Source organism: Thamnophis sirtalis, unplaced genomic scaffold (assembly GCF_051295495.1).
Source record: "Thamnophis sirtalis isolate CommonGarterSnake01/CBP01778 unplaced genomic scaffold, rThaSir2_p1.2 scaffold_4, whole genome shotgun sequence".
Classification (NCBI taxonomy): Eukaryota; Metazoa; Chordata; class Lepidosauria; order Squamata; family Natricidae; genus Thamnophis; species Thamnophis sirtalis.
The window spans coordinates 11,117,345-11,144,260 of NW_028261384.1; the positions used below are offsets into that span (position 1 = coordinate 11,117,345).

Genomic DNA, 26,916 nt, shown 5'->3' on the forward strand with positions numbered 1-26,916 from the left:
CCGCCGAATTCAAGATTTCTCTCCGTGGCGCCTTTCTCCGTGAAAAGGGTCGGAAAACTCTTTCTTCGTGTGCTCGCGCGAGTCTGTGCGTGTGTCTACATACGTGTGTACGCATTCCCATGTGATGAGTGCTGCGTGTCTCCTCGCGGCGTGTGGGCGACGGAGGGGAAGCCTATGGGGAGGGGGGAAACGTGTAAACTTCTCTTCCCTCCCCCTCCTCCATCAAAGGCGAAGGAGGAAAAGGAGCGGCGGGGATCACCTCGAGCACAAGCGCCCCCCTTCCCCCCGAGGGAGGCTGGCAGACTCCAGAGCTGCTACCGCTCTCTGGAGGGAGACGGTACAATCCGGGTGTGGGGCGCAATGCGATGGGCTCCCCTAGCTGACTGGCCTGTACCAGGATCAGGCGCCGACCGTCACTTGACGGGCGCGTCTCGGTGTTGGAGAAGGCGACCTCGGCTTAGCGTCTGGAAAGCAGCCGGAGAGGAGAAGATCTGGAAGAGACCGCTCAGGTATTTCGTTCCCGCGCCTAAGGAGGGGTGCCAGGTGGGGGCGGGGCTCTGGTAGCAGAGGCGGAGCCACCGCACGACCCCCCTCCTCCCTCCCCGCCTGGGCTCCAGGTCCCGGCGCGGCGCGCCCCGGATTGCGCCGACTTTCACGATCGCGTCAGATGAAGTAGTATATAGGATGGCGCTGAGACCTACCAGGGATCGCTTGGAACAATTCGCCTTCCCTGCTTGGCCAGCTGGGCTCAAAGCGCTGAACCTTCGGCGTCCGCGTTGGACGAAACGGGCCGGTAGACTCTCTGGACGCCCCGGACGTGTTTTTAGCCGAAGCCGCGCCCGAGACCACCAGCCGAAGCCTGGCGCTTCGGTTTAAGCCCCCGGGGTTTTATTGCTAGACGCCGAGCTGAGGTTGGTAGCTCCGCTTTGTCGACGGGTCACAGACAACCCGCTCCATCTGATCTGCCCTCCCAGAAGGTCCATTTCTAGATCTTGTCCGGACTCCACTTCCTCCGCGGATTCCGAAAATCGGAAAGGCCCGGCCACTCCCGAGTCTTCAAAGTACCCGAAGTGGTTCCACGGGCGCGTGGGTTGCGCTTGAGGCTCATCCAGCCTTCGTTGCGTCGCTGTGGGGGAAAGCGTCGCTAGAGGTGTTGCGGAGGTCAACCCCACTCTTTTGCTTAGCGGTTTTCACCCCTTTGAAGGGCTGGAGACCCAGCTGACTCCAGGAGGTAGCCTACGACACCTGAAGCTGAGCTGGATGGGGGACCACGTAGAAATCCCTGATCGGTATGTACATAGGATGTCCGAAGAGGACAGCCTATGCAAGACTCTTCCATTTATCGCCTCTTCCATTGACTGCTTTCCAGGAAATCCACTATATCCCAGAATGGAAGCTGGGTTTGATTGATTGTGATTTTCAGGGACAGTTTTCCCTTGGAATGATCCTGCCTCCCCCCCCCAATCCATCCCACTACAGTCCAGGTTGCCCTTAAACTGCTGCTGCCTTTTTCCCTTCCCTCTTTTATCATAAGATTGAAAGGACTGGTGCTAAATTGCTACTATGGTGCATATTTAGTTAATTGTGTTGATTTAGCATAAGGATATTAAAAGCCTCGTTTCCTCTGAGGCTGCAGATTGATTTTTATAAATCTGAAAGGTTTTGTTTTAAATGCATTCTTGAAATGCAATCTGGAAAAAGTACAGGGGGGAAGCATCTATGTTTTAATGGCGACTTCTCCGGATTAGTTTTATTCAAAGAGTTCTGTTATTTTGTTGGAACTTTTTCTCTTTCAGCTGTCATTACAGGTGAAGAACGAACATATACCTCAGGGTGTCCTACTCGTCCCAGTATATCCAGGTGAGGCTCTCCCAGGTTATGGAGATCAACAGGAGTCAGCTAGATGCCTCTACTTGCTGTGGCTTAATTCTTCCTTGTATTTAGATTGATTACTGGTGACATTGTGTTTTTCTTCTTATTCATCTTTTTGGGGCAACAGTTACAGAAGTGACTTATTACTGTATCATTCTGAGACCTATTTTTTAAACTTCCTAATCTTGCTTATACTTCTGGGCTTCCTAGTGCTCACCCGTCCCTAACCAGATCCTGGTTAGTATCACCCGGATACTAACCAGATCCTTGAGGATCAGCCAAGATTGCCACATAGCTGCCAGTGATAAATCAAGTTAAATAGGGGTGATCCCAGCAGGACAAGGTGGTTTGGGAGCTACAGAACCAGGATTCCTGTTTGTGGGGAGAGGGATAGACGTTGTTCTACCTAGCAATACAACTGGGAATATCTTAGTTCCTCTTTTCTGCTTTGCATATGATAACATCAACCTGTGTTTAATCTTGATTTGTCTGTTGTTGCAAGAATGCTGTAGATAAACAGAGGGTCTCTCTTTATTAATCTGGCTGCTGCTCTTTCTTTCTTTCTTTCTTTCTTTCTTTCTTTCTTTCTTTCTTTCTTTCTTTCTTTCTTTCTGCAGTTTACAGGGGCAGAAATCCTAACATGGCTTTAAGATTACATGTGGCCACATCCTGGAGGCAATTTGTGGTTACCACCGATAGGTTGATGCTGCTGGAGCCAGCCACGTGGCAGAGCATCGGCTTCTAAAATAAGAGGCACCTCCCACAACAACTTCCTTCTTAAGGAAGCTATTGGAGATATTATTTGTGGGAGGTTAAAATCAGAAGAAGCATCTCAGTCTGCCCCTTGTCCTCTGCAGAATCTTCTCCATTCACCTCCGCAGGATGGACCGACCTGCCAACTTCACCTGTTTCTCCGCCACCACTTTGGCAGAGCCCAACTGGACTGACCCTGGTCTCTTGCCCAGCCCTTCCGGCATGGGTAAACCCTTGTCAATCTTCAAAGTCCTCATCTTGACTCTGCTGGCAATGCTGGGGGTTGCCACGTTCCTTTGGAACCTGCTGGTGCTGGCCACCATCTTGCGGGTGCGTACTTTTCACAGGGTGCCCCATAACCTGGTCGCCTCCATGGCCATTTCCGACGTGATGGTGGCTGCCTTGGTGATGCCCCTCAGCCTGGTGTACGAGCTGTCCGGCCGTCGCTGGCGGCTGGGAAGGCTGCTGTGCGAGATCTGGGTCTCCTGTGATGTGCTGTGCTGCACGGCCAGCATCTGGAACGTGACGGCCATTGCACTGGATCGCTACTGGTCCATAACGCGGCACCTGGAGTACACGCTGAAGACCCGCCGGCGTATTTCCAATCTCATGATTGTTGTGACTTGGCTGCTCTCTGCCATCATCTCTTTGGCTCCGCTGCTCTTTGGCTGGGGAGAGACTTATTCCGAGGGCAATGCTGAATGCCAAGTCAGCCGGGAGCCTTCTTACACTATCTTTTCAACCTGCGGAGCTTTTTACGTGCCTCTCTGCGTCGTGCTGTTTGTCTACTGGAAGATCTACAAAGCTGCCAGGTTTCGTATTGGGTCCCGTAAGATCAATTCCATCAGTCCAATTACACCCGGAGTTCTAGAGGTTAGTGCTTTTTGCCCACCCTTTTTACACCCAAGGTGTAAGTTTAGCACAAGGATTGAGTTAGGATGCAGCATTCTTTCAGTCTTTGCTTGACCCTTACCTTGTTTAAGGCTTACCAGGTTATTGATGGTGATGGTGAACTTGTGCCCCATGGTTCAGATCTCAGCTCAGCAGTGTTCTCACTTATGAACCATGATTCATTATTGTTATTAGTGGTTAGTCGCACAACCACCTAGAATCAGTGTTGGGATTCAAATAATTAAACAACCGGTTCTCTGCCCTAATGATTTCTTCCAACAACCAGTTCACCAAACTGCTCAGAAAGTTAACAACCGGTTCTCCCGAAGGGGTGCAAACTGGCTGAATCCCACCCCTGCCTAGAATCAGTGTTGACTTTTGGCTTCCTCTTGAACGGATCTGTCAGTTTTCTTGGCAGTGTTTTCCAGAAGTGATTTCCCCTTGCCTCCTTCCTAGGGCTGAGAGAGAGTAACTGGCCCAACATCACCCAGTTGGGTTTGTGCCTAAGGTAGGACCAGAGCTCAAACAATGATTCATGATTGGCCCAAAATTATCCAGCCGGTTTTCATGCCTAAAATGGGACTAAAACTCAGGCTCTCCCAGTTTCTGATGCCTCACCACTACACAAGCAACTTATTATCAATGTTTGCTAGATTTTTTTCTTATTGCACTTTTCACGTAGGTTATATAACTCAAAGGGATGATCCCCTTAATACCTAATGTTCTCTCAGTTCTCTCTTTATTTGAAGATTTAGATCAAAAACTGCAAAATAATGTGTATTTTGTAGGCTTTGGACAAGCATGGTCTTTCATCCCATTTCCTGAATTTTGGGGGTCAACTATAATTTGTTGGTTGGTGTTTGCTCTTCAGCTGAAGTTCATCTTAATTACCAATTTGGAGGAAAAAAGGAAACAGTTTCCATTAAAAGAGAATTTCCCCAGATTTATCTCATTCCTGTGCCAGCTTTTTAAGAGAAAGACAGAGTAGCAGGCAGGAACTAACAGATTATAAATTTTTCCCCGAACACTCAGGAAGCCAGGAAAAGCAATATTGTCAGCCTATTAGTTACTTCCCTGTTTTTCTGCTCTTTGTGGATATTTGGGGATCTTTCCGAGGGACTTATGCACACCATATACAGGGAGTCCTTGAGTTATGACCATAATGGATTCTGCTTGCATAAATTGGATCACTCAACTGATGAACGTGATTTTACAGCCATTTTTGGAAGCAAATTCCACGGGTCATTAAGAAAATCAATGGTTTGTTATGGGTGGAAGTAAATGCCTCCCCCTTTTTTTTTTGCAAAAGCATTGCAAAACCGGGAATCAAAATAATGTGGTCACATGACTGTGGGATGCTGCAAACATCCATCAATGCTTATTCAGAGAATAGAGCTGGAGGGAACCTTGGGGGTTTTCTAGTCCAACCCCCTGCTCAAGCAGGAGATCCTATATCCTTTGAAACAAATTATTCAGTCCAGTCTCTTCTTCAAAAACCTCCAGCGATGAAGCACCTACAACTTCTGAAGGCAAGCTGTTCTACTGGTTAATTGTCCTCGCTGTAAGGAAGTTTCTCTTTAATTCCAGGTTGCTTCTCTCCTTGATTAGTTTCCATCCATTGTTCCTTGTCTTTCCTTCTGGCGCTTTGGCAAATAAGTTGAAACCCCCCCCTCTTCTTTGTGGCAACCAAACTGGTTGCTGAGCACCCAAAGTGTAGTCATTTGACTGGGGGGAGTGGGGGAAGGGGTAGCACTGTTTGGACCTCAAATCCTGGTCAGAAGGGTTCAACAAGGAGGTCCATCCCAATTTCATATGGTCACTAGATGGCTGTTGTAACCTGAGGACAACCTGTTTGTGATGCCTCTGGACTTCAACTTTCTCGTGCTTCTTAATTGAAATCCAAGTTTAGAGGTTTCGCCCTCTAAAGAAGGACATTATCAACCCAAGGAGCTGGCATTTTATTCACGAGACCTTTCCTGCCATATATTTCCTACATACTATCTGACAACCAGCAAAGTTCCGGGCATGGCAAGGACTCCACATTGCCTTTTTCTTTCTCCCTTTCACCCATTCGTTTTGTTTGTGTTGGCCCTTTCAATAGATTCTCTTTCTTTGGTGTGGATGTGTAAACAGCTGCACTGCCTACCAAGCTGCGTGGAGTTGTGAAAAGCACGTGCTCACTGTTTACACCCTGTGGCAGGGTGAGTGTACGTCCCATGTCCGGCTGGGGGGATTCTGGGAGTTGACGTCCCCACTTCTTAAAAGAGGCCGGGAAATTCTGTTTTAGTGCCTGGAAACAGATCCTGTGTCGTAAACCCATAAAATGATTTATCCCCAGAACTGTTTTCTATCATTTGTGGCTGCGGGTGTGATTAGGTTGAGGTTTCTGGCTTTCGTATTCATGCTCAGCGTGGCGAGGATAACATAAGCTTCCTGGAACCAACTCAAGCACTGAGAACTAATCCGTTTCTCTTCATTACTTTTCCGTAATTGAAAAGCTACTTTGGAGACGGTTGCTGAGGATTGACAGGACGGGGACTGACTAATCTTTTAGTTTATCCATTTCAGATCACCCTTTCATTCACTTGCAGGAGGAGAGAGAGCAGGGATTGATAACATTTTTCAATGTAGTAAAAAAAAAGAAAAAAAAAAAAGATATCCTCCCGTATCTTATTTTGGCCTTATTTGACTTCAACCACACCGTTTTGTTTCATTTCGGCCAAGTTGAGCCTCTTGGTGTTTGTCCAGGTCTTGATTTACAACAAGTCCTTGAACTTGCGACTATAATGACTTACGACTTTCTATTTCTTAACAAGGCACTTCTTAAATGAGTTTTTGTCACATTTTACAACCTTTCTTGCCACAGTTGTTAAGTGAATCACTGCAGTCATTTTACAACTTTTCTTGCCACAGTTAAGTGAATCACAGCAGTTAAGTTAGTGACACGGTTGTTAAGTGAATCTGGCTTCCCCATTGAATTCGCTTGTCAGAAGGTCACAAAAAACGACCACATGACCCCAGGATGCTGCAACTGTCATAAGTACATGCCAGTTGCCAAACATCTGGAGTTTGACTATATGACCATGGAGACGCTGCAGTGTGAGGATGGTTCATAAGTCAGTTTTTTCAGTGTCTTTTTAATGGTCACTAAACAATTAAGGTAAAGGATCCCCTCACACATATGTGGTAGTTATTCACAACTCTAGGGGGCAGTGCTCATCTCCATTTCAAAGCCGAAGAGCCAGTGCTATCCGAAGATGTCTCCGTGGTCATGTGGCTGGCATGACTCAATGCTGAAGGCACACGGAATGCTGTTACCTTCCCACCAAAGATGGTCCCTGTTTTTCTACTTGCATTTTTACATGCTTTTGAACTGCTAGGTTGGCAGAAGCTGGGACAAGTAACGGGAGCTCACTCCGTTACATGGCACTGGGTATTCTAACTGCCGAACTGCAAACCTTCTGATCGACAAACTCAGCATCTTAGCCACTGAGCCACTGCGTCCCCACTAAACAATTGGACTACCTCTATTGTGAAAAATGCCCTTTGTTTTGGTACCTAATTAGCAGCTAGGGCATTTTATAAGCTAACTCTTTTCAGAGTCTCTGTGTATGAACTCATAAATCTGTGGTCAGCGCTGTGTTTGCACACAGAAATCCCAGTGTAAATATCTTTTCTCTTGAAATTTATTTGTTGTTCCTGATATCCTCATCGATATACCAGGTGGCTGCCAAAAAGCCTCTCCGCTATTGGCAAAATTCAGTCCTGATCCTCACCACAGCAACTGTGAACCAACCACTGAAGTTCAAGAGTCTTTGACTTTAATCCCACATCATCAGATCATGAACTAAAAGTCCTGCGGCTGGGATTGAATGTTGAATTAGCATCTCTGTCAAAAAAGCCAACACAGTTCTAGGATGCATCAACAGAGGGATCGAATCAAAATCACCTGAAGTGTTAATACCACTTTATAATGCCTTGGTGAGGCCACACTTGGAATGCTGCGTCCAGTTTTGGTTGCCACGATGTAAAAAAAGATGTGGAGACTCTAGAAAGAGTGCAGAGAAGAGCAACAAAGATGATTAGGGGACTGGAGACTAAAACATATGTAGAACGGTTGCAGGAACTGGGTATTTCAGGTTAAATGAAAAAAAGGACTAGGGGAGACATGATAGCAGTGTCCCAATATCTCAGGGGTTGCCCCAAAGAAGAGGGAGTCAAACTATTGTCCAAGGCACCTGAGGATAGAACAGGAAGCCATGGGTGGAAACTAATCAAGGAGAGAAGCAACTTAGAACTGAGAAGTTTTCTGACAGTTAGAACAATTAATCAGTGGAACAGAATTGCCTCCAGAAGTTGTGAATGCCCTAACACTGGAAGTCTTTAAGAAGATGTTGGATAACCACTTGTCTGGAACGGTATAGGGTTTCCTGCCTGAGCAGGGGGTTAGATGTGAAGACCTCCAAGCTCCCTTTCAACTCTGTTAATCTATTCTCTGACAGGTTTTGTACCAAAAAGCCTTGACATATTACACCTCTGGGCAGCAGAACAAAGAGTAACCCAAACCCACCAAGGGGGCTAATTGATGGAGACTACTATTGGTAGGACAAAATTTTGGGTATGGTGCCTGGTGCTCTGGGAAAGGCTTGACAGAGGTTGGGGGAGGCTTAGAGAAAGCTTTGCAAATATGAGAGGTAGGAGCTGCTCTCCTTGTGTAAATTTGGGGGGGTCTGGAATGGGAAAGGGCAGCACAGGTATTAAATTGTGATCTGTGCCAAGGGCTGGGAAACTCAAGCTCATCTTCCCTGGATGACTCTCAGCCAGTCACTCATAGCTGTTCAGACCAAGGCTTCCCAAGAGCATGAAGCAAATTCCTTGTACCAACAAAAAACCCTTTTATTAATTTACAGTGAATTCTGTTCATTCACATCCAGCAAAGTCTTTTGAGGGAAGATTTACAGTCACAGACCTTATCTGGCTTGGAGAGCTGACAGACCGATATCTGCAAAACTTTGCAAGGAGTCTCAGAGAGTCATGAACCAATTAAGTGAACTAATTGTCTCCTACAAACTCCCCTCCCCTTTCGCTCCTCTTTTGTTTCCTCTGGGAGGGGCCATTCATTGTCCACCTGTGGCCTTATTCCCAAGTCGACCCCTGTTCTTTAGCTGTTCCCTTCGTCTGGCAACTCTGTGCATGTGCACACTGGGACAGGCTCCAGCTTTCATCTGCCTCACTAACATCTGACTCTGAAGGCAGCTGAGAACTGATAACTGCCAGACAGCTCTGGCCCCCTCTCTGCCTCGGACACAGAGCCCTCATCCGAGCCTTCCCCAGATTCCAGGCCTGGCCCATGTTCCTCCCCAATCTCCTCATTGTCCGAATCTGCTGCCAGCTCTGCTGGCCACTGGTGGGCTGCAACAATAACCCAAAATATTGCAGGGAAAATTAGAGGTAGGATTGTTCTATAGCAATGATGATGAATCTTTTTGGCACTGAGTGCCAAAAAGGTTGCATGGAAACATTGCACCCGCATGCACTCCGGAAAAGCTGAACTTCTAAGTTCTAGCGTGCATTCGCGCCCAACAGTCAGCTGGCTGGCGTGCATGCGCACCCGAATGGATCGCCCTTCAGAAAAGCTGAACTTCCAGGATCTGGCGCACATGCACGCCCAACAATCAGCTAGACTGCACAGACAAGTTTTTGGCACTGCCCCGCATGCAAATGACAGCTGATCTTCACGCACGCATGGGTGCCAGAAACCCAGAAGACAAACAGACAAGGCCATGCGTGCTGGGCGACATGGCTTCATGTGGCGCTTTGGGGACACGTGCCATAGGTTCGCCATCCCGGCTCTATAGGCTGCCTTGAACTGCTGGAGGCCAAGAATAAAATGCACAATCATGAAAAATCTTGTGTTTACATTCTAAGGAATAGAGCAGTGTTTCTCAACCTTGGCAGTTTAACGAGATGTAGACTTCAACTCCCAGAATTCCTCAGCTGGCATGCTTAACCACCAACCAACTCCACAGCTGCCATTCCTGGATACCCCATTGCAGCAATGGTGGGTTCCAGATCCTGTTCCAACCAATATGGTTGGAACGGGACTGGTGGCGTCCACATGGACGTGCACAGCATGCACATGTGTCTTACCGCCTCCATAAGCCTCTGTGACACTCCAGCTGCTCATCAGAGCATTGCATAGATGCTGTATGCGCGGAAACACGGAAGCCTTAAAAGACAGTTAAGGAGCTCAGGTGGGCCGGTGGGCCCTCCGGAGCACCGTACCGTACCGGTATCCAGTGCTCCGGGCAGACTCTGGTACACCTGTACTGGGGCGTACCGTCTGCAACCCACCACTGCATTGCTGCAATAACTGAAGTCCCACCTTGTCTTATGAGCTAAATAAGGCGGCCAGGAAGAAGACACATTGTGCCACATGGCCCTTTCTGGCCAAAAGACTTGGAGCAGTTAAAAAAATGGGGGGGGGGGAGCGATTGAGATTTTATGGGAATCCCCTGGTGTTTCTGAACCTTTGCAACTTGGAAGAGGAATGGACTTCAAGTGACTTGCCAGCTAGGGAATTCCGGGAGTTAAAGTCCACCTCTCTCCAAGTTGCCAAAGTTAAGAAACACTGGAATAGAAAGTTCCTTCAGGTAGTGAAAAAGAAAGCAGGTATACATGATCAGGATTTTTTCCAGCAGATCAGAGGAATTGTGGTGATGTCACTCATGCTGCAGCTTTCTGTTGCTTGATTTTGCAGTTCATTTGATCCAAGGAAAACACACCGTTGCTTTCCCACAGCAACTCAGTTTTGTTTTCTATAGGAAGTTGCCACCATTTCGTGTGTGTGTGTGTGAGAGAGAGAGAGGGGGGGGGAAGGGAGGGAGGGAGGGGCGGGGGAGGGAGGGAGAATACGTCTTTAGTTCTGGAGGGGTAATCTTGCCGCGGAAGGAAAGAGATGCCAGAAGTCCCTTGTGAGTGAGTCAACACAGCCTTTAGGCAATTCCAGTCTTCTTCCAGAGATTTCTTTCTTTTCTTTTTTTTTTTACAAACGAAGAGATCAATTGGGAAAATTCAGAGGCAAACGCAATAGGCAGTTCTGATGTATTTGCAAGATATATTTTGCAAACTTTGCAAGACAGCTTGCTTTCGTGTATTTTTAAATCAATCTTAAAGCATTATCAGAACTGACTGATTGGCATATACGTAATTAGGAAGTATGCTGGACCAGAGAATCAGGCGCAAAACAATTTTTGCTTGAATACTCCAATACTTTATTTTACTGGTTCCTTGCAATGATTCTGGGTTTAAGCCAATAAATAGCATAATAAATATCATATGGGCATTATTTTATTTGTTTAATTAGTCAATTTTTATTCCACCTTTGATATTATTATAAATAAGACACATAATGAATGCTCCTTCCTGCTCCTATTTTCCCTGTAACAACAATTCTGTGAGGTTGGTTGAGCTGAGAGAGAATGATTGGCTCAAATTCATTCAGCCAGCTTCATTGTCTTAAGAACGTGTCTTAAGGAATAAAGATATAATCTGCCATCATACATGTAAATTTGAAGACAGTGAGCCACTATGAACTTCCAGTACTGTACAGGTAGTTCTTGATTTACAGCCACAATTGAGCCCAAAATCTCTGTTACTAAATGAGACAGTTAAGTGAACTTTGTTCCATTTTACGATCTTCTATTTAGAAATAAAAATGAGTTTGTCATACTTCTGGCACCTAGTAGTAGTTGGAGCATCATATATGGATAGTGCTTGTCTTATGACCATACCCGGAACCAGAATTTTCATGGTTAAGCAAGGCAATTGTTAAGTAAGTCATACCCGATTTTACCACTTTTTTTTTGCCATGATTGTTAAGCAAATCACTGCAGTTGTTAAGTGAATCACACCATCATTAAGTGAGCCCAGCTTTTCCCCTTCGCTTTTTGGTAGCCAGCTGACAGTAAATATTCAACAGTGGCTGGTAGGTCTTGCTATAGATCAGGGGTGTCAAACTCACATGGCCACCAGAGGTGGCATTCAGCAGGTTCTGATCAGTTCTGGAGAACCGGTAGCATAAATTTTGAGTAGTTCGGAGAAACTGTAAATACCACCTCTGACTGCTCCCCCTCCCCCATCTATTTTCTCTGCCTCCTGAGTCCCAGCTGATCGGGGGGGGGGGAATGGGGATTTTGCAGTAACCTTTCCCTAGAGTGGGAGGGAATGGGAATTTTACAGTATTCTTCCGCTGCCACACCCACCAAGCTACGCCCACCATCACATGACCAACAAGCCACATCCTCCAAACAAGCCACTGCCACAGAAACAGTAGTAAAAAAACCTTGAGATTTTTTAAAAAAAATTCAAAATACTGGTTTGGAGAACCGGTAAATACCACCTCTGACTGGCAATGCCCCCATCTATTCTCTGCCTCCTGAATCCCAGCTGATCTGGAAGGAATGGAGATTTTGCAGTATCCTTCCCCTGAAGTGGGGAGGGAATGGGGATTTTGCAGTATCCTTCCCCTGACGTGGGGAGGGAATGGAGATTTTGCAGTATCCTTCCCCTGGAGTGGGGAGGGAATGGAGATTTTGCAGTATCCTTACCCTGGAGTAGGGAGGGAATGGGGATTTTGCAGTATCCTTCCCCTGAAGTGGGGGAGGGAATGGGGATTTTACAGTATCCTTCCCCTGCCACACCCACCAAGCCACGCCCACAGAACTGATTCAAAATTTTTTGAATCCCTCTGCTGGTGGTCATGGCAGTGTCATGGGACCTTTCCCTCCCTTCACTAAACCTGGTGTGGGCGTGGCCCACGGGCCAGGAGTTTGACTGCTCTGCTGTGGATGAATCTCTGTCCCACAGGACCTTATCCTCCTTTCAGGAGATGCTCTCATGCTCAGCAACAGGACCACCTGGCCAGAAAAGCAATTAATCTAAAGATGCTACTTCTATTTCGCAGATCGGGGAGGATTCCCAGCATCCACAGATGATATTCACTGCCCGCCATGCCACGGTGACGTTCCAAACGGATGGAGACACCTGGCGGGAACAGAAAGAGAGGAAAGCTGCCCTCATGGTGGGGATCCTCATCGGCGTCTTTGTCCTCTGCTGGATCCCCTTCTTCATCACCGAACTCATCAGCTCCCTCTGCTCCTGCGACATCCCTCCAGCCTGCAAAAGTGTTTTCCTTTGGCTCGGATATTCCAATTCGTTTTTCAACCCTTTGATCTATACCTCCTTCAACAAGAACTACAACAACGCCTTTAAGAACCTCTTCTCCAGACAACAATAAACCGTTGTCTGGGAAGGAGGCCCATCGGTGGTTTCTTCCCCCCCCCCCAAAAAAAAGCAACTGGAGTTTCTTGTTGTTTTCTCTTCTGAAAACATTTCCCTTCTCATCCAAGAAGCTTCTTCACTTCTAACCGATTGGTGGGGAACAGAGGAATTTATATTCTCAGAGTCACCTGAATTGGAGTGCTAATGAGTGGGGACATTTCAACAGTTCCAAGAAAGTCCCACATCCATTGACTTTGGGAATACAGATGAAACCCCCAAGTGGCTTCCAACAACCCTCAGAAAGAGTGCTAATGACCAAGTGACTTCAAAGATTATAAATCCTTCCGTTCCCCACCGTCAGTTAGAACTGAAGAAGCTTCTTGGATGAGAAGCGAAACGTTTTCAAGCGAAAACCAAGAAAGTCCAGTTGCCTTTTGGAAAAAAAAAGCACTTTGGGACAACCATGATTGAGAAGGTTTACATCTCAGGAGAGGATATTCTCTCTATGAAGATTTCGTGCTCCCATCCATCCTCCAGAGGAGGAGGAGGAAAATCTCTTGAAATAAACATCGTTCCTTTCCAATTGATCCATTTATTCCAGTTGCTCTTAATATCTCTGTTAGCTCTTCGTTGCTGTAGGAGATTATTGAAGTCAATAGCTGCTTGTTCGGATACAGTATTTTCCCGGCACTCATATAATAGAGTTATCTCAATCAATCTGATTTTTTCTTCTTGGCTCAGTTGCACTGGCTAATGTGACATTGTGATGTTCATATCGATGTCACTCTAGGATGTTCTCTTCACCAAGAGAATCATGAAATCCGTGAGATCATCCATAATGTGACATCAGCTCCACAGTAAGAGAAATCTTTCTTCGTAACTCTTTGGAGAATTCATATCTCATAAATGTACTGCTCAATATGCAAGTAGGATATTTAAATAGTTCATTCACAAAGAGAATGAGGCACTTTGCACACGTTTTTTGGGTCAGTTTAATACTTCATTTCATGACGTTAGTTAGTAGGGAATATATAATCCTTCAGAAACTGCTGAACTAAAATTCCTGGCAGACGTGGGCAGGATAGATATTGGGGGGAAAAATGGAAGTTATAGTTCAGGTACATCTGAAAAGCCATGGATTCTCCATTCCTGTATTATTGTTTCATACACTCAAGACACCAAGAGCCACGCATCTGGTTCTGTGTAGCTAGGTGATAACACAGACCTTGAGTTGGACCCAGAAGCAAACTGGCACTCAATGCAGCTCACATAGCAAAGGTGTTACATGCACACAGCTCTAGGGGCGCCCCCCCAAAAAAACTGCTGCCCCCCTCACACTCTACACCATTCTTCCAAATCCTCTTCAAAAGGAAGGCCCATGAAGAATAATTAAAACTCGGTGTTTGGATACATCTAATCAAAAGTGTCATCAGTATGGAATTTTTACAAGCACAGTGCATCAAATAATTTTTGTGTTTGGAAAAAGTCTAATATGAAAAATACATGGGCTTGGATGCTGGAAACAAGAGGTTATAGCACACTTGAGCAATGTTATTCTAACAGAGATCCAAATCAGCCCAGATTCTCCATTATAGTATTATCTCTTCAGCTAATGAAACTTTCCAATTTCTATTTTTTTTCTCAGCAAAAGAGCTTCCCCAACCTAGTGCCCTTCAGCTGTATTGGGACAATTATTACAATTTTCAGTATAGCACCACTAGATCTTGGTGCGGGGGAGGGCAGTTATGATGAAATTGTTTCATGTAATGCACGAAGGCCCCTTGATTTGTAACATGAATTAAGGTGAGAAGAAGTAATCGGAGGAGAGTGATAGATAATTACTTCTGTTTGAATGTCTGCAGGAACAGAGCAACAATAGGAAATATCAATCAATTCCAGCTACATTGTTTTGTAACATTTGTGGAAAATCGAATGCTTCATAGGCACTAAAATCTGATTCTATTTCTTGCTTTTTGTCTTTCGTTTTCTAAAAAAAGCACCGCAATATTGAATAAAGTGTGAAAGCTTGTAACACAGATATCTGTGAAATTTAAAAAAAAACGTGTATCAGGAATCCGGCAACACATCTCGGTAGCAAAGGGTGAACATTGTGCATATCCACATATTTCATATATCCCATAGGCAACCCTGGGGAGTGTTTGTGCAAATAGAACTACCCTGTTTCCCCAGAAATAAGACCTCCCTGGATAATAAGCCCAATCGGGCTTTTGAGCACATGCGCTAAAATAATCCCTCCCCCCCAAAACAAGCCTCCCCCAAAAATAAGCCATCCCCAAAAATAAGTCCTCCCAGAAAATATTGCAACACAGCAGCAGCCCGGAGGTGTCCACCCTCACCGCCTCCTTCACCTCAAAAATAATAAGAGCTCCCTGAAAATAAGGCCAGGTGCTTATTTCGGGGGTAAAAAGAAAATAAGACCCTGTCTTATTTTCAGGAAAACACAATAGGAATGATACATAGGCAGCATTTTTCAGTCTTACTGGATTTAAAGAATGAAGATGCCGTTCAAGGCAAAAGACATTCATGGAGGCTTTCAACCAAAATACTGCACAAGCTCGGCTATCAGGACCATGGACAGCTTCCTGAAGACCTAGAAAGGAAACCTTCTATAGTGCATCTAAACTTCTAAAGCAGGGATGTCAAACTCACGTTAGATTGTTGTCATGTGATATATCGGGACTTTCCCTCCCCCCCTTTGCTAAATCGGGGGTGGGTGTGGCTAGCACGTGACGCATCCGGCCCGTGGGCCATGAATTTGACACCCCTGTTCTAAAGGAAACTGCTTTGGCAATAGGGGTAAGTCCACAACATATGACCATAGTATTTGGGTTGTCTTGCCTTAGTACTTTATAAATAACTCAAGATTATGAATATATACAATACAACTTTTTCTTCCTATTTGTTCTACAACGATAACCCCATGGGATAGTAAAAAAGAAGTACAATGGGTAACATGATAGCAGTATTCCAATATTTGAGGGACTGCCCCAAAGAAGAGGGAGTCAACCTATTTTCTGAAGCACCTAAGGGCAGGACAAGAAACAGTGGATGGAAACAAATCAAGGAGAGACACAAGTGCAAGGACCATCATAAGTCACTTTTTTCAGTGCCATTGTAATATCAAGGTGACTAGACAGGAACTGTAGATCACTATTTGCATCATTCCCACCCACCACCACCCCCAAATGGGGAATTCGGCCAGCTTTCCCCAGGTCAGATACTTTAAACAAAAATGAACTGGGGAAGGATGTTGTTTGTAATAATTTTTCCATAACATTTCTTCCCACCCTTCCAGATACATTAACATTCCACTTCCCAAATTTAGAATTATAGTTGAATCCCAGAATTTGGAGAATGAGGGTTTAGGCATGCCTTGTCTATGGAGTAATCTCTTGAGCCAGCATTATAAAAAGCAAACAGCAAGTAATTAAGAACCACTCTACAAAGACTATGGACATTAAGCTCCAGTGAAATTCAAACTTAATTGTAAGGTAAGTTACAGAGGAAGCAAATAAGTGGAAGGAAACAAATGAATTTGTATGCTTGTGTGACTGTCCGTCTGGGAACACCAGGGAATTTACATAATATGAAACTCTCAGTCTTTGAAAATATAGCTTGCAATTTACTAAACAATAGTTGCAATTCATCTACAGAAGTAGAAGAATATAACTGCCAATGTGTTTCTTCTTTGCTTAAATGCCTGGAAATCTGAAATACCAGCCAAAAGAGAGTTGGACTGCTGCTTGAAAAATGAACTGTCCTATATCCAATTAATACTGCAGGATGTTAAGATATGTTGCTGTTGATCCCAAGCCAATATTACCAACTCCAATTTCTATTATTCTGGAAGAAGAGAAGATCACTTACAAATGTAGACCTTTTGCTAATTTGGTGGTTGCATGCTTTGATCAGATGTAGCACTGGAAAGTATATAGACTGGGGTGAAATTCAGCTGGTTCTGACAGGTTATGGAGAGCTGGTAGTGGAAATTTTGAGTAGTTCGGAGAACCGGCAAATATTACTCCTGGCTGGCCCCAGAGTGGGGTGAGAATGGAGATTTTGCATTATCCTTCCCCCAGGAATGGGTGGGAATGGAGATTTTGCAATATCCTTCCTCTGCCACGCCCACCAAGCCATGCCCACAGAACCAGTAAAAAATTTTGAATTTCACCACTGATATAGACCATACAATATTGTATGTTTGTCAGTTTTTCAATGGATATGTCACAATTTCCTTTGCATCTAAACGCTAAAAGTAAGCAGCCCTTCAACCATTCACTTAGCCACATTGAGTGGATGGTTATGTCGAAGGTCTCATTCAGGGGTGAAATCAACTTACCTTCCCTATCGGTTAGCAAATATAAGCGTCCCTTAAGCGCCATTGGAATTGACAAATTCATCATATCAATCAATTGCAAAAGGCAGCTTTGTTTGGAACAGCTTAAATGCTGTGACAGTATCTGTAACACAGTCAAACATCAACATCTACCTATCCCAGGTCCATGGAAGGACTGGATAGGAGGGCAAATATCCAGCTTATGTCAACTCCTAAAGTTGTCATGGTGAAGGAAGGGGGTAGGAGCGCATTCCACACATACTTTTGGCTAGAATCGGATCTCAGATAACCACAGCAGGCTTGGGAGGGGTGCACCTCATTGGGGAATGTGATTTATGACACAGACTGAGGGGAGGGAAGGAACAGGGGTAAAGTTCAGCTATATTTCAAACAAAGCTCAGATCTGACTGCGTAAAGGCCTTGCCTAATGGTGCTCCTAATAAATGACTAGTTTTGTATTGAAACTTGGATCGATACTCATGAATCAATTAGGGCATTTTTAGGAAACCTGACAGTCTGAACATCTGGCTGACTGTGTGACTAATCACAATAGATATACAATTTTTCCTGCAAGCAGGAACTAGTAAGACCATAGAATAGAGAAAATAATAGAAAACGAAGAAACCAAAGCACTCTGGGATTTTAGGATTCAAACACACAGGCACCTGCCACATAACACGCCAGCCTTAACAACTGTTGATAATGAAGACAAAAAAAAAGTCTGGATAATTGACGTGGGGGGCAGCACCTTGATACGGTAGAATAGAAGAAAAAGAACTGGAGAAGATAACAAAATACAAAGACCTACAAATAAAAATAGAACAACTATTGGAAAAGAAAGCAAAGATGCTACCAAGAGTTATAGGCGTCTTGAGGGCAATCCCAAAACAAACCACCAATCTCTGCCTTTCCTTGGGAAGGATGGGGGGGGGGTAAAAATACCAAATGCATTCTAAACATCTGGCTGATTGTGCCACAAACCATAATAAACCTCGTTGCTTCCTTATTCACATTTGTACAATGATCAGCTCACTATTCGTGATCCACCCAAACACTTATCATTGCTCCAACGGCAGCTGCTTTCATGTTCCTCCTCCTGTCTGACCCTGGTCTTGACATGGCAGTGAACACTGGACGTCACTGAGGGACAAGGAGTGCTAAACTCCAGGTCTCCGGGATTCAGCTACGGCTTCGTCTGATTAGGATGCAGGCTAGAATAATGAAAAGGTACAGCGCTCGTTATTGGTTTCCTCTCATTATATTTTTCAAGCATGCAGATGATTACTAGTAGGAAGAGTTTTGTCATAGGAAATTGTAACTAGGGAAGTGACCTTTCACAGCATTTTGGCAAACAGTGTCGTAATTAGAATTGCTGTCGCGTTGTACCTTCTGAAGAAAACTCCCCCCTCCTTTGCCTTCCCTTTTCTCCTCCTCTGCCCCCCACCCGCTCTTCTTCTCTGCTTTTTCTGCCCTCTCCTCTTCTGCCCTCCCCTTCCCACTCCTTCTCTGCTTTCTCTGCCTTCTCTCCTCTGCCCCCCTTCCATTCTCCTCCTCTGCCTTCCCCACCCCTCCCCTTCTCTGCCTTCCCCTCTTCTCTCCTCTGCCCTCCCTTCCCTTCTCCTCCTTTGTCCTCTCCTTCTTTGCCTTCCTTCTCCATCCCCCTTCCCCTCTCCTCTGCCCTCCCCTTCCCACTCCTTCTCTGCTTTCTGCCTTCTCTCCTCTGCCCTCCCTTCCCCTCTTCCTCTGCCTTCCCCTCTCCCCTCCTCTCCCCTCTCTTCTGCCCTTCCCTCCACTCCCCCGCTACTCTCCTCCTCTGCCCTCCCCTTCCCACTCCTTCTCTGCTTTCTGCCTTCTCTCCTCTGCCCTCCCTTCCCTTCTTCCTCTGCCTTCCCCTCTCCCCTCCCTTCCCCTCTCTTCTGCCCTTCCCTCCACTCCCCCGCTACTCTCCTCCTCTGCCCTCCCCTTTCCGCTCCTTCTCTGCTTTCCCTTCTCCTCTGCCCTGCCCTCCCCCTCCTCCCTTCTTCCTCCAATCTTCTTTCTGGCTGTCCTAAATACTTGAAAATGGCCAATGGTCCCAGAACCATTGAAGGACTTTATGAATAAGATGCCACAGGAGAAACTGTTTTTACAGCGGAACTGTTTTTCCATTTAGTTACAGCTGGGCTAAAATGCACCAAGATCCTTCCCTCTTTTCAAAGACATTCGAAGGGAGCTCTCCTTCATCAAACTGAATTTTAAAAAGGCAGCGTTTCTCTGCACAACTCAGCCTCATTTAAATTGCATATACCGTGAGTCCTCAATCCTCTTTGCAAATTCTTCCTCTGAAAGTTTCCCAAATACCTCCAGCACAAAGTCAAGCTTAGGATGGAAACACAAATCTATAAAGCTGGCTAGAAAATCTATCACATGCTTGGGTGGAGACTGAACAGAAAAGAACGCTCCCCGCCCCCACCCCAGTCAGAGCTCAAGTAATGGATGAAACGTTGAAGGAGTTAGTGGCTATTTTGGATGGCCTCAAATGTCCACCACAGGTAGTCCTCACTTTATAATCACAACTGGGACCAGCATTCCAAACAAGGCAGTTGTTAAGTGAGTTGCTCCCCATTTTATGACCCTTTTCCATGATTGTTAACTGAATCACTGCAATTGTTAAGTGAAATACAGATCACTAAATGAATCTGGCTTCCCCCATTGACTTTGTTTGTCAGGAGCCAGTTGGGAAAGTCACAAATGGCCATCATGTGACCCCAGGTTGCTGCAATGGTCATGAAGAAACTGGGAGAGGGATCTTGGAGTCTTAGTGGACAATCAATTAGATATGAGCCAGCAGTGTGCAGCATCAGCAAAAAAAGTCAAAGCAATCCTAAGTTGCATTAATGGAGGGATACAATCAAGATCAAGTGAGATACTAATACTATTCTATAAATACTTAGTAAGACCACATCTACAGTAGATTACTGCATCCAGTTTTGGTCAACAGACAATAAAAAAGTTATTAAGAATCTAGAAAAAGGGATCTTGCAATCCTAGTGGACAACCATTTAAATAGGAGCCAGCAGTGTGCAGCAGCTGCCAAAAAAGCCAACACAGTTCTAGGCTGCATAAACAGAGGGATAGAATCAAGATCACATGAAGGGTTAATACCACTTTATAATGCCTTGGTAAGGCCACACTTGGAATACTGCATTCAGTTTTGGTTGCCACGATGTAAAAAAGATGTGGAGACTCTGGAAAGAGTGCAGAGAAGAGCAACAAAGATGATTAGGGGACCGGAGGCTAAAACATATGAAGAACGGTTGCAGGAACTGGGTATGTCTAGTTTAAGAGAAAGAAGGACCAGGGGAGAAATGATAGCAGTGTTCCAATATCTCAGGGGTTGCCACAAAGAAGAGGGAGTCAAACTATTCTCCAAGGCACCTGAGGGTAGAACAAGAAGTAATGAGTGGAAACTAATCAAGGAGAGAAGCAACTAAGGAGAAATTTCCTATCAGCTAGAACAATTAATCAGTGGAACAACTTGCTTCCAGATTCAGAAGTTGTGAATACTCAAACATTGGAAGTTTTTAAGATGTTGCATAACTATTTGTCTGAAATGGTATAGGCAGGGGGCTGGACTAGAAGACCACCAAGGTCCCTTCCAACTCTGCTATTGTATTGTATTGTATTGTATTGTATTGTATTGTATTGTGTTGTGTTGTGTTGTGTTGTATTGTATTGCAGAGAAGAGCAACCAGGAGGATTAGAGGACTGGAGACTAAAACATATGAAGAGCAATTGCAGGAAGTGGGCATGGCTATTCTACTGAAGAGAAGGACCAGGTGAGACAGGATAGCAGTGTTCCAATATTTGAGGGGCTGCCACAGAGAGGAGGGAATCAAACTATTTTCCAAAGTATCAGAAGACCAGATAAGGAACAATGGATGTAAACTGACCAAGGAGAAATTAAATCTAGAAATAAGGAGAAATTTTCTCCCCTCCTACATATGTGCGAGGGGAACCTTTACCTTTATCTTGCATGTACAGAGTCAGGTACTCATAACATTAACTTTTGGGTCAATTGTTCAAAAATATTTTTAATATATCCAATGTTAAAATATGTTGCTTCTTTCTGTATTTGAAAGTCAAGCTTGAGTGTCCTTTTCCTTCAATTGTAATCTTTAGCTCTTTCTAGTGTCCAAATTTTAAAGTCTTATGTCATTGTGGTTTTTTTAAAAAAAACAAAAATAAAACAAAAGAATTTCCTAACAATAATATTCCTTATAATTAATTCCAAAACCTTATTTCAAATTTATATGAATCCTTAGTCCATTTTATGACTTTCTGAAATCTAGACTTTCAATTATTCTTTTGCTATTTATGACAGAAAATATTTTAAGTCCTTAAATTTAACTAAGCAAAAGAAATTTTAATTAAGGATTGAAAGAAATTCACCTGGTGTTTTCAGTTTTGTTAATTTAAACTGATTAAAAGGGGGGCAATTCACGTTGTCATGTTGTCACGTGACATATCACAACTTTTCCCCTCTTCGCTAAACTGGAGTGGGCGTGGTCAGCACGTGACACATCCATCCTGCAGCCCACTTGTTTCATACCCCTGCTCTAAAGATTAACCACAGTTAACGAACAATTTCTAAAGTGATTAGAAAAAGAAGTAGACAAACTTAGTGTCATTTCAAAGGAGTCCACTACAGTTTGGGCTCAGCACTCTGAGCTCTGAATACCCCAGAGATCTATTTTGCAGTTTCCTCATGAAGAGCAATTGTCTGGAGCATTTGTGGGTGATCTCAAGTCCTCTCCTTGTCCAGAGAGGAATTACTGAAAAACTGGTCTACTTGCTGCCTCTTAATTTTGCAGTGATTGTCAACTTGGCTTTTAATAGAGATGTCCTCAGTCCATCATTTCTTCCCGAGAAGCCCAGAGCAAGAGAGACTTTTTAAAATGAGGTGCAGTATTTATAAATCAGGATTGAAACGCTCTGAAGTATGCTACTGGTTCACATGCATACATTAAAAAATGCTACTGGTTTGGAACCAGCACAGCTGATTGTCGCACAACTGATTGCTGGAACATTAAAAATGCTACCGGTTTGGACCGGTTTGCCCGAACCGGTAGTAAGAAAATGCTACTGGTTCAGGTGAACCAGTAGTTCCAACGATCAGCTGTGTGACAATTAGCTGGCACAGGTGATTGTCACACAGCTGATCATTGGAACTACTGGTTCACTTGAACCGGTAGCGTTTTCTTACTACCGGTTCGGGCAAACCAGTCCTAACCGGTAACATTTCACCCCTGTTATAAACCCATTTTGTGTTGTTCTAAGCTTCACTCCCTACAGTATTACCTCTACGGTACTAGCTCAAATGATTTGATTTTCTAAAGCATTTCAGTCAATACATTTTAAAGACAAAATTGCTTCCATTGCAAGTTGGGAATCATATTCATCATTCCTCCTGTCTACTTCTCTGAGGAGAAAATTCTTGAATTTATGTGCTCGCAGAGCAACAGGTTTAGCTTGGAACAATGTAATAAATGGCCTTAGAATCTTAGATCCTGTTTAAAGCAACTGGGAGCCTTCTTAATCTGTCCTTCTCATCACTCTTAGCCAATTTTCCCATCAAAATAGTGGCTTGCATGAAATATGATTTATTGGCTCCTTCCCTCCCCCATATTTCAGGCTGAATGGTTCACCACACAGTGACAAAGTGACAAGAAATGGCACAGTTGTTACTCACCAGCCTTCAAATAAGCGCACATTAGCATTGATAACAGATTCACTCCAGGAAGAGAAAGGGGAAAGAGAAAAACTTAGAGGCCAGATCAAAACAAACAAATATTTGAGATAGAATAGCCCTAACTCTTTTATAGGTGCGCCAAGATAATGAAAATGGATATCGCATTGCAGAGGGAAAAGGAATTCTAACTGGGTTTCTGATGGGATTGATTGTTGGATAAAACCTTCAATCCTGAAATTACACTTTTTGATGCAGGATCCAATTTGGGTTGATCATCAGGAACAGAGGTTTAGTCTTCCGAGCTTTCAGACTCATGGCCCATCCTCAGGGAACTTCTCTCTCATCCGAATATATATACATATAAAAGGCAAATACCACTCACCCATCACAAAATCTCCAGAACTGCAAAGCCTACAATCCTGAAATTTGGCATGTATGTTCCTCTTGGCTTCTAGGTGCTTGCTAAGAAAGGATTTTTCAAAATGACCATCACATCATCAGTATTTCTTATAGAAGCTGCCTTACAGTAACATGTTCTGTTGCTACTCCTTCTCTAAACAGGGCATGGCATGGCCACCACGTGACTCATCCAGCCTGCAAGCTGTGAGTTTAGACATTCTACTCTCCCTCCCCACCTGAAAAGAACCCTGTTCCAACTACCAGTTGCCTCACATTCCATTACCTCAGTTCCACTTCTTCACTCAGGAGTGGCCTGGGGTTCCTTACAGTTTCATAGCAAAGCACTGGTATCCAGCTGGTGTCTAATAAAGTTAACTTCCCAAAAGTTAAAGAGAGCTAGACATGTAGAGGGAAAGATCTGCTGACGATACTCCAGTTTCAGCACTTTAGCCATCCCAATGGTGTGGCCACATGGTATGGCCAAAAAGTTCAAGATGATGCCCACAATTATGGGATTGAGGCTTCATCTGTGATGCACATAAAAAACAGAAAGTCTTTCTATCATTGCACTACAGTCACATCTTCAGTTTTTGAACTTTTTTCATGATGCTGTTCCTGTGTCCAGAAAAATAAACTCCAAACACTGATCGTAAAGAATAAAGTATTATGTCTAACATTTTATTACTATGTCTTGCAAGATCTATTCTCTATTCCTTCAGAAGAAAAATAGTACATTTTCTAAGGGATCACTTCTTAGTAATAATGGATATAAAACAACAACAAAGTACTACATGTAATATACTGGATTAAAAGAAAATCTGTAACAGTTCTCAAGTGGAGCTGATGATCGTTTCACGGTCACGTTTATCAAATTTTCTAGGCAACAATTTTCTACCTGGATCTGTTTCATTCGGGTTTCAGGCCCGGATACAGCACGGAGACTGCATTGGTCGCGTTGGTCGATGATCTCTGGCAGGTCCGGGACAGGGGCTGCTCCTCTGTCCTGGTCCTATTAGACCTCTCAGTGGCTTTTGATACCATCGGCCAAGGTATCCTACTGCGACGACTTGGCGGGTTAGGAGTGGGGGGCACCATTTTACGGTGCTTCACCTCCTACCTGTCAGACCAGTCGCAGTTTGTGTTGACTGAAGGGCAGGGATTGACCCTGAGGTGCGTCACGGCATGTGGGGTGCCCCAGGGATCGGTTCTCTCACCCCTCCTGTTCAACATATATATGAAACCACTGGGTGAGATCATCCGTGGTTTTGGGGTACGGTATCATCAATATGCTGATGATACCCAACTTTTCATCTCTACCCCAAACCACCCAAACGATGCCCTAGACTTGATGTCCTCATGCCTGGAGGCTGTGCGGATCTGGATGGGAAGGAACAGGCTCAAACTCAATCTCTCCAAGACTGAGTGGCTGTGGTTTCCATCATCCCGATTTGTGCATCTTGTTCCATCTTTGATGATAGGAGGAGAAATTTTAGCTCCCTCAAAGAGGGCCCGCAATCTGGGCATCCTTCTGGATACGCGGCTTAGTTTAGAAGAACACCTGACGGCAGTAACCAGGGGAGCTTTTTACCAGGTTCGCCTGGTATGTCAGTTGCGCCCCTTTCTGGATTGGGATGCTCTGTGCACAGTCACCCATGCCCTCATCCTTTCTCGCCTGGACTACTGTAATGCTCTCTACATGGGGCTGCCCTTGAAGAGCACCCGGAGGCTTCCATTGGTCTAGAATGTGGCTGCACAGGTTATCATGGGGGCACCTAGGTGCTCTCATGTTACACCCCTTTTAGGTGGCCTGCACTGATTGCCGGTTGTCTTCCAGGTGCGATTCAAGGTACTAATTATGACCTTTAAAGCGCTCCATGGCTTAGGCCCAGGATACCTGTGAGACCACCTACTGCCACCGGTAGCCTCCCACCGTCCAGTGCGATCCCAGAGAGTTGGCCTCCTCAGGGTGCCGTCGGCCAGACAATGTCGGCTAGTGACCCCCAGGGGGAGAGCCTTCTCTATGGGAGCGCCTTCCCTCTGGAATGAGCTGCCCCCAGAGCTTTGTGTAATCCCCGACCTCCGGTCCTTCCGACGCGCCCTAAAAAGTTGGCTTTTCCAGCAAGCCAGCCTGGCCTGAATAAAACAAAATAAATTATTGATCATGGTTAATTTTAATCAATTTTTTTAAAATGTTATTGTTAATCTGAATTGGGTTTGTTTGGGATATTCTATTTAATTCTTTTTAACTTTTGTAATATGTGTTTTTTTTAATGTTGTACGCCGCCCCGAGTCCTTGGGAGAAGGGTGGCATTTAAATCTAATAAACCAACCAACCAAACCAACAGTATAGAAATGTTAACCACTGCCATCTTTTTCAACTTCTCCGTTTAGTCTACAGCTGCAGAATTTCTTGGTGATGTCCCATCCAAGTATGAACCAGTCCTGACCCTGCTTAGCTTTTTCAAGATCATTCACAGTCAGGGAAAAGCTGCCATTTGCTGGGGACAGCCAAGCATGGATTTGATTTTGTGATATCTATTTTGTTTTTCCTTCTCCTTTCATACCCCAAAATCAAAGGTTTTGCTTTTTCACAGTATAGGCACAAAAAAGACAGCAGAAGCCATACGTTTACATCAAATGTCCATAAGCTGATTTCATACAGGCACACTCATTTTAAAAAAACCTACCATCCGTTTAATTGGAATCCAACATCTGTGCTTGCTTGGTTTATGATCCAGACATAGCCAGTTGGCAGAGTTTGTTTCAAAACCCAAGAATAATTCAACATATTGCAGAAGTGTATGAGAACAACAATTTTTGTTCCTCATGAAAGAAACATAAAAAACAGGGCAGTCCTTTTAATGTAAACGAACAGGCGGAATGCTTTTTACTCTGGATTTATTTGGGAAAACCAACAAGTGAGGGCCAATCATACCTCTGATGCAGAGGTGGATTGCTCCTTGTTCGGCCCAGTTCGGCCAAACCGGTAGTGGATTTCCTGCCTTGGTTACAGAACCGGCAGCTACCCAAGCCTGACACGCCCCCGAACCGGTTCCCTTGCTTCTGCTGGGCCGCCGCCATTTTGGATTTTAGTGGCTGTGCGTTACATTGAATATATCCTGTCTGGTGGATGGGGTAGGTGTAATGGGGCAGAGGCAGTATTATTCAAATGTATCTTCATTGAAACAGTTGTACATGCTATTGTATTTTCTGAAGGACATCTGTTCTTCTCCCAATGTTAAAACTTGGACCCGGGAACTCTTTGAGCAGAAGACACATTCTCAGAGAACATTGTCCCTTACAGGAGGAGGTTACACTTTTAAAGATATATCTTATCGTGATCCGTCAAAACCGCGGAGGACAAAATCGTGCTCGACGAAAGCACGCATTTGACGTCATCACAGCGCGACGAAAAAAATTAAAAATTGAAATAAAATTAAAATTAAAGCAAGCCGATTCACATAAAGGTAAGGGTTAGGTTTAGGGTTAGGGTTAGGGTTAGGTTAAGGGTTAGGGTTAGGTTTAGAGCGTTAGGGTTACTTTTAGCGTTAGGTTAAGGGTTAGCGTTAGGTTTAGCGTTACGTTAACGGTTAGGTTTAGGGTTAGATTTAGGTTAGGTTAAGGGTTAGGT

The 26,916-nt window shown here is 44.6% G+C and overlaps 1 protein-coding gene across 1 annotated transcript; it reads left to right on the forward strand.

The window, feature by feature from the left end:
- Positions 1–695: 695 nt before the first annotated feature.
- On the forward strand, positions 696–14,669 carry HTR5A (5-hydroxytryptamine receptor 5A). Its single transcript, XM_014067449.2, has 4 exons — positions 696–911; positions 1,797–1,860; positions 2,490–3,498; positions 12,482–14,669. Exons 3-4 carry the CDS (start codon positions 2,755–2,757, stop codon positions 12,812–12,814), a joined length of 1,077 nt encoding a protein of 358 aa, XP_013922924.2. The 5' UTR covers positions 696–911; positions 1,797–1,860; positions 2,490–2,754; the 3' UTR covers positions 12,815–14,669.
- The last annotated feature ends 12,247 nt before the right edge of the window (positions 14,670–26,916 follow it).

Coding starts and splice junctions, on each gene's coding strand:
- HTR5A (XM_014067449.2), top strand. CDS start 2,755: ATGGACCGACCTGCCAACTTCACCTGTTTCTCCGCCACCACTTTGGCA. Junction 3,499..12,481: donor TTACACCCGGAGTTCTAGAG/GTTAGTGCTTTT, acceptor TCTATTTCGCAG/ATCGGGGAGGATTCCCAGCA.